The 13,973-nt window shown below is 40.5% G+C and overlaps 1 protein-coding gene across 1 annotated transcript in view; it reads right to left on the bottom strand.

The window, feature by feature from the left end:
- DNER (delta/notch like EGF repeat containing) overlaps window positions 1-13,973 on the bottom strand; it is a 169,196-nt gene that overhangs the window by 52,233 nt on the left and 102,990 nt on the right. Inside the window, exons 4-7 of the mRNA XM_018568368.1 lie at window positions 12,105-12,271; window positions 8,448-8,593; window positions 567-720; window positions 344-457 (exon numbers count right to left, since the gene is read on the bottom strand). Coding sequence (XP_018423870.1) covers window positions 344-457; window positions 567-720; window positions 8,448-8,593; window positions 12,105-12,271 — 581 coding nt within the window. The remainder of the gene's footprint in view (window positions 1-343; window positions 458-566; window positions 721-8,447; window positions 8,594-12,104; window positions 12,272-13,973) is intronic.

Genomic DNA, 13,973 nt, shown 5'->3' with positions numbered 1-13,973 from the left:
TAAACAGCATTTTACACCTGACATGTCTATGTTATTATTAATCATCATACAGAGGTATGAATTTGATTTTTGAGTGTAAAGGTCCGCTTTAACTGGACAAACTGAAGAGAGTAGCTGATTGGTTGTCATGGGCAACTGCTGCAGATTTTGTCTGCTCCAGTTTTGATAAATTGCCTTCATTGTGTATTACACGTGAATACATGTTAATTTTGCCCAATAGCTATTTAATGAATATGGTATGGCTGCTCTTGCAAGACATAAGTTACCATTGTTCCAGCATCTACATACTGTGTTACTATCATGCAACTAAACACAGAAGGTGTCTCTGTAAAGAGGAACTTACCTTCAGGACACTGGCAGCTGAAGCCGCTGGGGCTGGTGATACATGTAGCTCCATTCCTGCATGGCTGAGGAGAGCAGTGATCCACCATGGACTCGCAGAATTCACCAGTGTAGCCTGACCAGAGAACAGAGACATGATGAATACCAATATATCCCATAACATTGTATAATTTCAATCAGAGTTGTTAGTAATGGCTGCCATAAAGTTCACACAGCACACATACCAGGCAAGCAAGAACAGGTAGCATTTTTCGCATCATGCCTCTGCAGGAGGTCACTGCATGTGGCATTATTCATACAGGGGTGACTGTGGCAGGCATCAAACTCCTCACAGTAGGTGCCAATGTAACCTTCTTCACAATGGCAGGAATATGTCTCCTTTGAGGGAGGGAGAAAGAAAAAATAAATATGAGGTATAAAAACAAAGGGACTGGAAAAAGGCAGAAGAGGGAAAGCAAAAAATAAAGCACAGCACCAATATTACATAAATAAGCCAATAGATGGTGGAAGTTAGCAGCTCTTTCTTAGCAACCAGTAATGATCATGAGATATGAACATATCAATCCTCCTTTAGAGATCAGCAGTGCCAAATTACTTTAAGAAAGAATGGGGTCTCTGTGAACCTGTAGTAAGGCTATGGCCATTTAAGTATTTACCTATTCTTAACAAGCAGTGCATGAGCTTTAATAGCAACCCCCACTGACCTCTGTAGTTGCTGGCATAATGAAGTAATTGATTCTCAAAATTCACAGCACGACATTGAGAAGACATGGAAATATGCACAGAAATTAATCCTCAAAGATCACAGCAGAAGCAATGAAGTCCTTTAAGTCATTCTCCCAGAAGCTCAGGGCAACAAAAAACAGACAAGCACCATTTTTTCTGAGCTAGAGCACCACAGCACACAGTAGTACATTACAGTGTGTTGTAGTGCATTGCAACACATATGCAATGGATTTGTGTTGTCTAATGCACTGGGGTGCCTTGGAAAATGAGTGCAGCTGCATCACACTAATGTGTGTATAGTGCATAGCAGTAGCGTGCACACTGCAAATGATAAGTATGACTGGGCCCTAAGAGATTAGGAGGCAGAAAGGCTGTCAATTTGCTGCTGGAAGGGGGGGGGGGGGGGGGGGCATGCTAAGCAGAGTTTCCCAGGGAAGGACTTAATAGACTTTACTACCTCTGCTGGGAATTTTGAATTGCTTAGCATGCCTCCATGTCATTTCAGAGCCCTTGCATCTCCTCCTGCATCCCACAATGCAATGAGTTTGCCTGTGGGAATAAAGGAGGGTTTGAGATTTACATTAGTCAAGAGGTCTGCCAGAGCTTACAGTTGGAGTATTAGTGTGAATATGAATGCTGATTGTACGTGAGAACAAGGGCCCCAGAGACGCACATTAACAACTTTGAGATACAGGTATATACAGCCATAACATAGTGCCTTCTGTTATTGCTACACTCCAGTCAAATGTGAACAATTTGCATTAAAACTACGAGCAGGGTACAGCTCTCTGCATACTTTTGGGAAAAGCAGTCATCCAAAAGCACGAGTTGGGGGGGATGCACCATGCTTTCGTATGACTATGTGCATATATTGTTATATTGTAGAGCATCTTTTTGTATTTGCTAATTGTTGCCCATGATGATGATTCAAATAAGCGGGCAAACTAAACAAAAAAATAATTAGTTGGCACTGAAGTCTCGCTGCAGCTCCTTTTGGAAGATTATTATGTAAACTCTGGCTTCCCCGGCATCTCTGCCTGCTCTGTGAATCTTGTGGCCATTAGACCTTTCACAAAGGATGGGATGCAGGGGAGACCAGGCTTCATATAGTGTATGACTCAGACTATAAATAGAGAGAAGGTATAGCCATAGAGGCATGTTGGATTTTTAACTTATTTATATCTTGGTGACCCTTTAGAAGCATCATGACCCCAAAACAGTGTTTTCACAAAGAGAGGGTTGTTGTTTCTCTGCAACTGCATTGAGATTAGATAGATATAGTACCCTTTATAGTTAATATTTAAAGAAGCCGGAAAGTATTGATGTCAGTCAAGTGATCAAATGACCAAACCCATTCCTTTTTAATTTTTAGATTTTCTGGCTCCTGCAGACTAGCAGCTGATAGTGGGGCCTGCAGCTGAGCCCAAAATAGTATGTTTGTTCAATTTTGTGAATCCTACCTATACAATGATATTTAACTGCAGTGAACTGGGTTACTGCAGTGAACTAAGTCTACTCTATTAACTTCATACACTTCTTTCTCCTACACATGATAAATAACTTTATTTGGCAAGTATACTAATAGTGTTTTGTATCAGCACACAGAAGCATTACAAGCAAGATTTAATTTTCGGAGACTCATTCCCAATATCTGTAACAAAGAGCTTTAATACCCTGGGGAGATAAATAAACCTTTCACATGATAACAAGAACAGCTTGTTAATAAAAAAGTTGCTTTAATCTGATTCGAGTTATTGCTAGAGATGTGTGTGTGTGTTAGACTGTGTGTGAGTTGCATTCGCTATAAGCGTGTCCATTAATCCTCCTGTAGGCCACAGTTGCCAGCCATGTCATGTAATGATTCAAAGTACAAGGGTCACACAAAGGGTTAATGCTTCTTTTCATTGATATGGAATCTACACATCTCTGGAGCTGGGAATGAAATGGGACTGGCAGAAGTAAATAAGAATCTAGAGGAGGGTAAATTACATAACCCAAAGGATATAACGCAGAAAAATATTTTATCTCTAAACCGCCAAACATATGTAATAAGAAGACATAAAGCATGTGGCTATTGGCAAGAATTCATGATTTGTCTCTCCTAGTCTGAACTTACCTTAAGAGTCTCTTAAAACACACCGATCAGTAGACTTAACAATCACTAGCCACCTGGAATATTCAGCATGTATCACGATTTACAATTTTATATCTGCCCCCCAGCAAAATTGTGCTTGGCTAATGGCGCATCACTATACATGAGATGAAGCCCTCATTCACACCGAGCGTTTTGTAGCGCTTTTTCTGTTTAAAAAACTGTTCCACAAAAGGCAAACCCCCCCATTCATTTCAATGGTCTTGTTCACATCTGAGCGTCTTGTCGCCTGTAGCAAAACACCTGTAGCTTGCAGCAAGTACATGAGCTTTTTATTGGCAGATTCTGTGCTTCTTGGCCCAATAGACTTCAATGGAAACGCAATGTGCTGCAAGCCTGGAAAGCGCAATGCAAGCCTGGAAAGTTGCAATAACTGTGATCGCTCAATCAGGCTGCAGAACTCAGGCTTCTGCACATTCAGTTGGGGAAGGATGGCTGGATAGAAATAAGTACAGCTCTACCGCATCTAACCAGAGAGAGGACGGCTGGATGCTGTATGAGGTGATTTAATGCAGTTTGAAGTCCAGCCGTCCTTCCCCATCTCTGCTAACTGAAACTCCGTCCCTCAGAATGGAGCTCTGCCTGGGAGAGAATGTGCAGAAGCCTGAGCTTTGCAGCCCTGATTAAGTGATCACAATTGCAATGCTTTCCAGGCTTGAATGCAAAAATTAAAGAAAAGCATATTTTTATATATTTTATTAAATATGCATTTCTTTAATTTTTGTAAAAGGTGAACTTAGACTTTAAGTGCTTTCTGAAGCTCTGACAGTCCTATGCAATCTGAAATTAAAGGAGAACTATGACATGAGTGATTTCCACTCACCTCATAGTTCTAAGCCGACCTGTGACAATGAGACTGTCACAGGTCGGCTCAGTAGATCGGGAGGTGAGAGAACACATACCGGGTTCCCTCACCTCTCGATCCTGTCACGGCTCTCTGCCGTGACAGGGGGAGGGGCTGGATTCCCCTCTCCCCGCTCCGATCTGCCAGCGCTGACTGGCGGAACGGACGGGGAGGGGGCGGGTACAGCTGGCTCTGCCTCTAGATAGGCAGAGCCAGCTGTCACTCACGCAGCTGGGCGGATCCCGTCATCTAAGTCGGGATCCGCTCCAGGTGCGGCGTCTCAGTATACCGCGAGCTGTAGCTCGCGGTATACTGAGCTTAGGGTAACGGGAGGGCGCTAGTTTGTGTCCTCCCGTTACCCCAAGGAGAACTATGGGGAAAAACACTGACCCCATAGTTCCCCTTTTAAACCACATCTCATCCAACTTCTTGTTGTGTCCACATGCTATCTTCAGAGATCTTAGTTTAAACAGCTTATTCCCTATACTGTGCTCCCCATTGATAAGTTGTAAATTGCAGTTATATCCCCTCTTAGCCCTTTTCTTTAAGGTTAAGGTTAATTTCTGTAGTCTATCTCCACGACTGAGGCCCTTTACCCCCCTTATTAATTCTGGTGCCCTTCTCTAGTTCAAGGACATCTTTCCTGAGGATTGGTGACCAAAGTTGAATTGCATACTTAAGATGTGGCCTAACTGGTGTGTTATAAAGTGAATAATGGACAAGACGACCTGGCTCACAATCAACAAATGAATGAAGATGTTTAGTAGGGTTGAGGTTAAGATTGAGGTTAGTGTGCAGGCCACTCAAATTACTCTCCACAAAACTCATCAAACCATGTCTCATGAAGCTGGCTTTGTGCACAAGGGGACACTCATGCTGGAACAGAAAAGGGCCTTCACCAAACTGTTACCACAAGGATAGAAGTTCACTGGAAACACCTTAACTCAACAATCTGGAGAGGTGTCCACCTACGTTTAGCCATATAGTGTACTTGCCTCATTTCTCACAAACTCTCCACCGTCTCCTCACCCCCCCCCCCCCCCCCATATAGCATAATAAATAATTTCTTCATTCCTTTTTTCTTTTTTCAAACAGAGACATCAGGAAAGAGTCTAGTGACAGTCTAGTAGCCAGAATAAGGGTAGATTGAATTGAGGAAGTGGAGTTGCTTTGCTATGGGGAAATTTCATTGGTACCTGGTGCATGGTTTGCGTTTTTACATTACAACTCCGCTCAGTATTTATTGCCCCAAAACATACATATATTTATATATTTAAGAATATTCTAGGGACACCTAACAATACTAAGAAAGACATATGAATATTATTGCACAAAATGGCTGCCTATACTTTTTTGTACTGTGAGGAGTTAGTTCTCTTGAGGCCATCCAAAAGAAAGCTCTATCTGTCCCCAAAAAATGGTATAAAATTCATTTCAGTACAGCGTTGCATGACGGAATAAATGTCAGTCAAAGTACTGCAGCGCTGAACACTGAAAAATGGCCTGGCCAGAAAGGGGATCTAAACACCTGGTCTTCAAGCAGTTAAAGCATAATGGATGCAGTTTTGCTGACATTGCAATCAGTGGAATTTTAGCGAAGGGTTGCGTGACGGTAAGATATTTTCGCTGTGCAACCTCTTAGATATTGTAACAAACTGCTATTACAGCTCCCTTAGAGAGGAGAGTTTTTAGATGTATTTCTTCTTTTATGACGGCGGGCAGAAAGGAGGGAGTATTGTTAGAAACACGTATCTTTACCACAGCATAATGAAACATTGAGGAGCTTGGCTGCATTTCAATGTTATTTGTGATATGTTTATGTAGGCTCCAGCAAAAGGTATAATTCCGCCTTGGCAAACACCATCAGAAATAACAAGATTACTGATAGCGCATAGTGAAATGCAGGCATCAGGCTTGCCAAGATTAATCCATACTATCACTATCATGCTAAATCTGTTTCTCTGCTAAACAGCTTTGAAGATAAACCTTAAGTAGCTTCTTTATCGCAGCAATGAAATATGAATTAACTGCGTATTTATAGGAAGGGCCAGGAAATACTACGCTCAATCCGAAGAAAGTTTGTGTGGTTTGGACAGCTGTCACTTTAAAATGCAGAATGAACAAGTAAGCCCACCAGATTCAATGGATAATGGAAGGATTAAAGCTGAACCTATGACAAATATAAAATAACCATATAATCTAGTTATGTATTAATGAAATAAGTATTAAACGTGTATGTAAATGTAACTCATGTAAGTTATTATTAGTCTCCCGGTATCTGTGTAGCACTGGAAGATTGAAGGTCAATACTGAGCCAATCAGGGTCTGCAGCATGTGCATGTGCATGTGCTGACAAGAAACATGCTTAGACATGGAAAGAGAAAAAAAATGACCTTATCAGTCTGCTGCTGCTCCCTCATTGCCTAGTAACAGTCACAGGGTAGGGAGGTGAACAAGCTGTATTGCTAACAGCAGAATAGAAAAGTGAGGTCACCAAACTGGCTATTCTGTTTCACAGGGCTGTATAAATATTAGAAATTAATTGACAAAAAAGCTAAAGTAAAAGAGCTCCAAACATGAATTTCAATTGTGTATTTCTTTCTTTTTTTTTTCCTGAACTTAATCTTTAAAGCTGAACTTAAAGCAAAACGTTCACTTAAATATATTCCTCAATAGCCACAAAGCATATGAATCCACTTTGTGTGCATCCAACGCCTTTACAAATACAGAAAGAACCATATAAAAGTAGCAGGAGACATCTCACTGCTCTGCACTTAACTTGTGCATAGAGCAGAACTGTGGAAGGGACCCAGCAGGCTCCACCCACTACAGAGTGCCTTCAATAAACTACAGGAGGGGCGGATACAAGACCAGTCACCATGCACGAGGAGTGAGAGCAACGGTGACCGGTCTTTATTACAGAGGCAACGTTTCACAGTGGATTACTGCATAGATGTGGAAGAAATACACAAAGCACACCAAGATTCAAGTAAGCTTAACCGAGACTTCAGCTTTAATCACTTGTAAGGGTCTTAGAATATTCTAGAACCATGGTAGTGCAGTATCAACATTATTTACAATAGAGTTGGAAAAAACAAAGTTTACCGTGTTCATCCAGAAGATTACACTCTGCTCACCATGCCTGCTTTCACATTATTCAGATTTATACATTATTCAGATTATTTTACAATATTTAATGTTAATGGAACGATGCTTAAAAATAGACTGTAAGGCTGGGTTCCCACCTGGGCGGATTGAATATGCGCGTTTTCCGCGCGGTAAAAAACCAGCGCGGCAAACGCGCGTTTCCGAGGGATACTTGGCTGTATCCCAATGGCTGTATCCCAATGGAACCGCCCGACCAAAACGCCCCAAAGAAGTACATGTACTTCTTTGGGCGTAGGCCGGTTTCCCGCGCGTTCGTACTCGCGGAAAACCGCACAGATGGGAACCATACACACTGAAAATAATGGCATTTCCCTGCTTGAGCGGTTTTCCACGAGTACGAAAGCGCGGAAAACCGCCTAGGTGGGAACCCAGCCTTATGTGGTCAGACGCCTGCACTGTTTACTGTCCCTTGTTTCTTTTATTCTCTGTTATCTCCCAGTGCAGGCTAGACTGAGATTGGTAGTTATATGACATCTAAAATGGTTCTTACTTGGGACAAATTGGTAAACAAGGTCCTTTCTACACTATACTATGTAATGCATTAGGCTGGAAAACGTTTGGAACGAAATCTGTGTAAGAGTGTGTGTGTCCATGGGCAAATTAGATAATTTAGAACTAATTGCAGCTGACCTTCTGCGGACTTGCATTAGACCCCCTTCTAAGCTGCATCCACCTGCTTAAACCTGCTTTTACAATCTCATTGACTTGCTTAGGGATAGAAGCAGTTTTAACAGAAAAAAAAGTCCATTGACACACACTTAGGCCTCATTCACACTGCTAAGAGTCGGCCCATACAGATCCGCGCGGCGTGCATGGCCGTATCGGGCTGCTCCCGGGAAGGACAGGTGCTGCGTGTGATTGTACATAGCAGCCTGCAGGACTGCAGAAACTAATCCCTTCTCCTTTTCTCCATAACATAGGTGGAAGCTATTTTGCAGTGCACAGAAACAGCTGGGAATAATGTAAATGATAAAAACACCGGCAGAGACCATAGAAGTTATCAGCTGATTTCTGGCAGAATCAATGGGTATTTTTTACACTTGTACAGACAGAACAAAATACTCAATACAAAATGGTATATTTAACAAATTAAATGGACCAAACAAGAGTTCATTGTTAGGGTTTACATATACTTTGAATCTGTTACAAATATAGGTTCATAAAGCACATGCAATATTTTAAGTAAAGCTGAAGAATAAATATTGTTCCGCTCACCTCAGTCTTCTTGGTGACACATTCCCCCTTGCCATAGCAATGTGGAGTTTCTGGGCTACTGCCTTCTGGTGCACAATCCGTGGCTTTAACCAGCACAACGAGACGTAAGGCCACAATGCATTTGCTCACAGAATCATTCACAAAACCTAAAATGAAACCACGATCGTCAGCATGTTATCAGTTATCTGGGCAAAATAATTCTTCACTATTACATTTACAAATATATACAGATGTGAGCAAATGTATGTTGGGGTATATGCATGAATCATTTCCAAAATATTAATATAATAATATTCATAATACAATAATAATAATAACAATAACAACAATCACATTTTTAACAATTAATGAGCAACTCCAAGCATGTGAAAGTATTCAGTGAGCTACTGAAGCTATCAAGTAAACACTGCGGCTTAGCTAAAATCAGAATTGATACTCAGTTAACCTCAATCTGGAATCCCCTGCAACAATAGAAGATTCTGCTCTATATAATCTTAGTAAGATTGTGTAACTTCCTCTCTTCACGCTTTCCACATCACCAGTCACACACAGCTTTCGTTTAAATATACCTTTTTGCTGTAATGAAGCTTTTTGCATTTTTTACATCAGGCTTTAAGCATGTGGGAGACAGCAAGAAATTCCCACTCCATGTTCCAGGAACACAAGCAAGAGTGTTATAGGATTTTTATATAACTGACCAAAGGAAGTTGAGTGATAGGCTATGTTCCCTATACACATTGTAAGGTTTAATTTTTGTGTATTGTACTTATGTACAATCAAGGTCAAGGATAGAAAAAGTACACAAGAGGGTTCAAGAAGTCAGGTATTCCAAGCTATATGTCTGGTGTTAAACTCAATTCAGGTGACAGCTTTACTTTCCATGCCATATGAAAAAAAGTCACACCAAAAATAACACCATCACACTCTGCAAGAGAAGGCTATCAATACTTACCTATCCCACCTTCCCCTAGCTCTCTTAAGAGCTATGCTGTCTGAAACATCTGCATTAGACATACCTACGGGTGTGATCTCCTACTGCGTTCTATGGTTCAATTCACCAGACTCTACATCAATGCAGTGTCCTGTAGTGACGTAGATGGGTAGAAGTGTGTTGGATGCTGAAGATGTGTCAGATGCAGGAAATTCTTATACAGCTTAGGTCTTCAAGAGAGCGCAGATTCAAGGCACGGGTAATGGCAAAGGTAAGTATTAGTTGGGATGGTTGCAGTCTTAAATCCAGCTGCTCTAGCTGTTGACCCTCTAAAGGGTGTCGCTGAGCCAACCCCCCACCAAATGAAAAGAGGTGAGGGGCATTGTGTAGTAGTGTTGAAGTTATTTATTATACATCAATGGAGACTCCCTTAATGCCAATTTTTCATACTATATCAATATATCCAGATGACCATGTTTTCCAGTCCAGCAACAAATGTATCATTCCACAGAATAATATTATAAATTGTCAGACACCATACATGATATAATTCCTATGTATGTCTTTCTTAGAAAGGGTAATGTGTCCCATCTTTCTGCCCCCCCTGTAGTATAAGTGTTTGGTATTTACTTTGATCATTAGTTTCTTATACATTTTGTGTAAACACTTGTTATAAAAGTAATCTTATCATAGCAGGGAGTATGAAAATGTTATGAAACCTAACTCTGTATAGTACAAAACCAGTCTTGCAGATGTGTATTGTGGAGTCACATACCAGAGAGGGACTTTAAGACATGTTATTTAGTCAAGGCTGAATTGACAGAATTTCCAGGCTCTGCAAATAACTGTTTATGACCCTGCTAGGAGTGTAGGTTTTATAAACCCTTTCTCTAGCTTGAGCTGTTTTCATTGAATTTAAGATGCTCAGCTTGTGTTAGTTGTGTCTTAGGCGGAGCTATGTTCTGGTGAGGGGTTATATGAGATTTGTCTTACTGACTCTGTCTGCCCCACCCAGACATAAGATTTAAAGAAGAACTCCTGGCAAATTACAAATTAACCCTTGCAGTAGGGCTACCCACCTATTTTAGACCCAAGTGCTTGTTTTGGTCTAGGGTCTAAAATAGAAAAAAAGATATATATGCTCACCTGATCCTCAATCCTGCGGTGGTGACCACCCACCTCTCTCCCCTCAAGGATTGAGGATCTGGTAAGTATATTTTTGTATGTAATTTGCCCAGAGTTCGTCTTTAAATCAGATAATTTTGTCGCTGACTTGTGTATTTTGGAGAAATGAGGGTGGCACTCCGTTCAGCATAGCTTCCTCGCTTTCCCACCAAGCCTAGTGTTGTCAGCCCACTTTATTGTCACATTGGTAGTCTTCTTTTGCAGGCAGGTCTTTTTACATTTTTTTATCAGAGTCACTAACAAAGAGCAATATGACACGATAAGGTTTTTTAGAGGCCCTCACAAGAACAGGTTAGTTAACCTGTATAGTATTACAAAATAATTTATAGTGTGAGCGTGCATCAATCCATGATCAAGCAGTAGGTTAACAAATGAAATAAATTTGATCGAAATCCTGCAATCCATGGGAAAGGACACTCTATTAAGATCAATGCAAAGATAGTGACAGTGGAGGCACATTTCATACTTGATAACTCCCTTGTTTATAAGTCTACTATAAGAAAAATTATTGGGTTCATAGGTGTTTAGCAAAAAAGGAAAACACTGATTTCTAAGAAAAATCCTTGCTGCTTGTTTAGGTTTGCAGGAGGCCACCTGGGTGGTCTACAATGTTTTGTGGGCAGACAAGGCCAAAGTGTAACTTGATAAATGGAAATGTAATAGTGAGGGCTGCTTTAGGGCTTGGATGACGTGATAATGTCCAAAAAAAGAAAATAAATCAACAACAGATTGCATGAAACAATAATGCACTTTAGAAGGCCCTAATCAGACAGCTGACCTCAACCCCAACTACACAGATCTTTGTAGGGTACCCACTCCTAAGAATAGCATTAATATTGCTGAATTACTTCCACTTATAAACTGCTGTCCATGTACTTGAGGAGTTCCAAGTCTTTAGAACATTTTTTCTAACCCCTTCCAGACTTGTAGGCATGGCAGAGCCAGAGTGTATTGGAATATCTTGGTGAACTGGAAAGAGGGACTACACTCTTTGTAAGATGTCACTGTCCCAGAGGTTCACATATTTTTTTCCATCAATGACCTTCATTGTTTAAAACATTCATAAAATTAAAAAAATAAAATAAATTACATTACATTTTAGAAGTAATTTATCCAGACAAAGGGTTCTCAAACATTTCCTGACAGCTGTTTGTTTATCCAGTTGTTTGTGAGCTCTAATTGAAATACATATTGTATGTGATGTCTCTAAACAATGAAAACTGCTCGTCATGTTCAACAAAAAACTGCTTAGATGTGTAACTGTTAAATTTTATCCCAGAGCCATTCTCCATTCTTCGTGCATTACGACGCACATTTATCAATGCATAAAGAATGTTCACCGTTTCAAGCTGTGTTGCTATGATGCAAATGGCCATGAGCATGAACCCTAACTGGTTTCTATGGCAATATCTTTATTCTTCCAGTCTTTACACATAGGTAAAACACAAATACCTCCTCCATACTGATTGTATGAGAAACATAGCTAGGAAAAGATATAAAACAGAGACAGGCATAATGGCACACGAAAATGTCATACTTACCAATGAAATGATTGCTTCCAAGATTTAACATTTCTTCTGGAAAGACAAGACCTCCTGGAGCCTGCATTAGAGTGACACTCCGACCGTCTATAAGCGAACACTGGTTGAAGCCTACAGCTGTCACTTTCCATAGCAGAATAAGCAAAGCAGTGGCATCCTGGGAGATTCTAAAGATCCAAGAACACAGGAAGGTATCAACCTGCCACATCTAAATTATCAGATGAAGAGTTAGCAAGGATGCTGACAACCTGGATGAATTCCACTCCAGGCATACAACATATAAGACAGTGACCTATTTTAATCACAATACATCTTTTTTCTTATTATTTTCAAATATGGTCAAAAATGTAAATGCACATTCAAATACAAAAATGTTTCTAGAGACTTTCCGGGGGGATTTGTGCTTCTGCACAAGAAAGGGAAACATAGAAGCAGCAAGGGGAAATAGTAGTACCAATGTTAAAGCATATCTAAACCCAAAAACAAAATAAAGCATACCCCGCCTTAGAAGAGATAGCTGAATTCATTTTGATTTTTCAGGCTTTCTATGTTTTTTTAAATCTATTTTTATTGGTTTTAAGATGCATATATATCAAGACAACAACAATAAAACTCAATGCATCCTACATCCCAGTCTCTCATGTGTCATTATTCAATTGCTAAAAGTACCACATACATAGCAGCACCTATTGATCAAAATGCATCATTAATTTGTGTCTATCTTGGATCCTGAGGGGCAAGGCATAAGAGTAGATTCAACCCAGGATCCCCATATTTTGTCAAGCACTTGTGGTTTTCCCCTTAGCTCATATGTGATTTTATATAAAGGTACATTGGAGGTAATCATGTTTTTCCATGCGCTTAGAGAGAGGGAAGACAATTCCTTTCATATCATTATAATTAGGTTTTGTGTAAAAATAGACTGTGCAAAGAAGGGTTTTATCACGTTTGGGTAATTGAAGATCGCTATCTAATCTATTTGTAGATCTATAATACCTAGGAGACAGTTTTTGAGATTACACATATTGGGAAATGCCAGAGAAATTAAGTCAGTGATCTCTGATGAGAAGTTTTGTATATAACAGCAGGTCCAAAAACAGTGGAAAAGTCAGCTTCCTTCCCACAGTCACGAAAGCATAAGGGGAAGGGGCTTAGTCTAGTTTCTTAAGTTTGGCCGTGGTTGAACGTTTGTAGTTGGATCACTCTGTCTCTAGAGGATATTACAGAGCCCTTATATGTATTCTCAAACTCTGTCCAGTCTTGGTCAGTAGGTTGCATTAATGGGGTATTAATCAGTCAGTCCTCACTTAGATTGCCAGAACCCGTTAATTAAGCACAGGCATGGCAAAAACCCTGTTCCTTCTTCTCCATAGAAAAGGTAATAAAATGTTTTTGCCGATCACCCCCAAATCTTGGGAGAACAACCATGTCTCCAGCCCAGTAGGCCTTATCTCCTTTCATTTTGCTATAGTAAAATATCATTTCTAAATGGTTGTTTTGGATTACTATCCTTTGCACATTATCGTTGCCTTTTAAACTGTTTTTTGAATAATCTATGTGAGTTTACTAGATGCTGACAATCTAAAAGACTATGGCCAGCTTCAGAATTCAGAAACTAACATGCCGGGTAAGCATATTTGCTCACACAGATCAAACCAGTCCTTGTTTCCCATAGCATGCATGACTCCGCTGGAAATTTAGGCCATCAGTCTTTTCCTATGCTTTAATACTGCCTTAGACCAGTGGCGTAACAACCGGGGGTGCAGCAGGGGCGCGGGCCCCGGGCGAAAAGTGAAGGGGGGGCGCCGGCCGAAAATGGCACTTTCGGCTAAATGCCGAAAGTGACATTTTCCTGCCGTTTTGTCGGCG

Source organism: Nanorana parkeri, unplaced genomic scaffold (assembly GCF_000935625.1).
Source record: "Nanorana parkeri isolate BGI_ZX_2015 unplaced genomic scaffold, ASM93562v1 scaffold1176, whole genome shotgun sequence".
In the NCBI taxonomy this organism is placed as follows: Eukaryota; Metazoa; Chordata; class Amphibia; order Anura; family Dicroglossidae; genus Nanorana; species Nanorana parkeri.
Note: the sequence above shows the minus strand (reverse complement) of the source record. Positions and strands in the feature narration are given on the sequence as shown.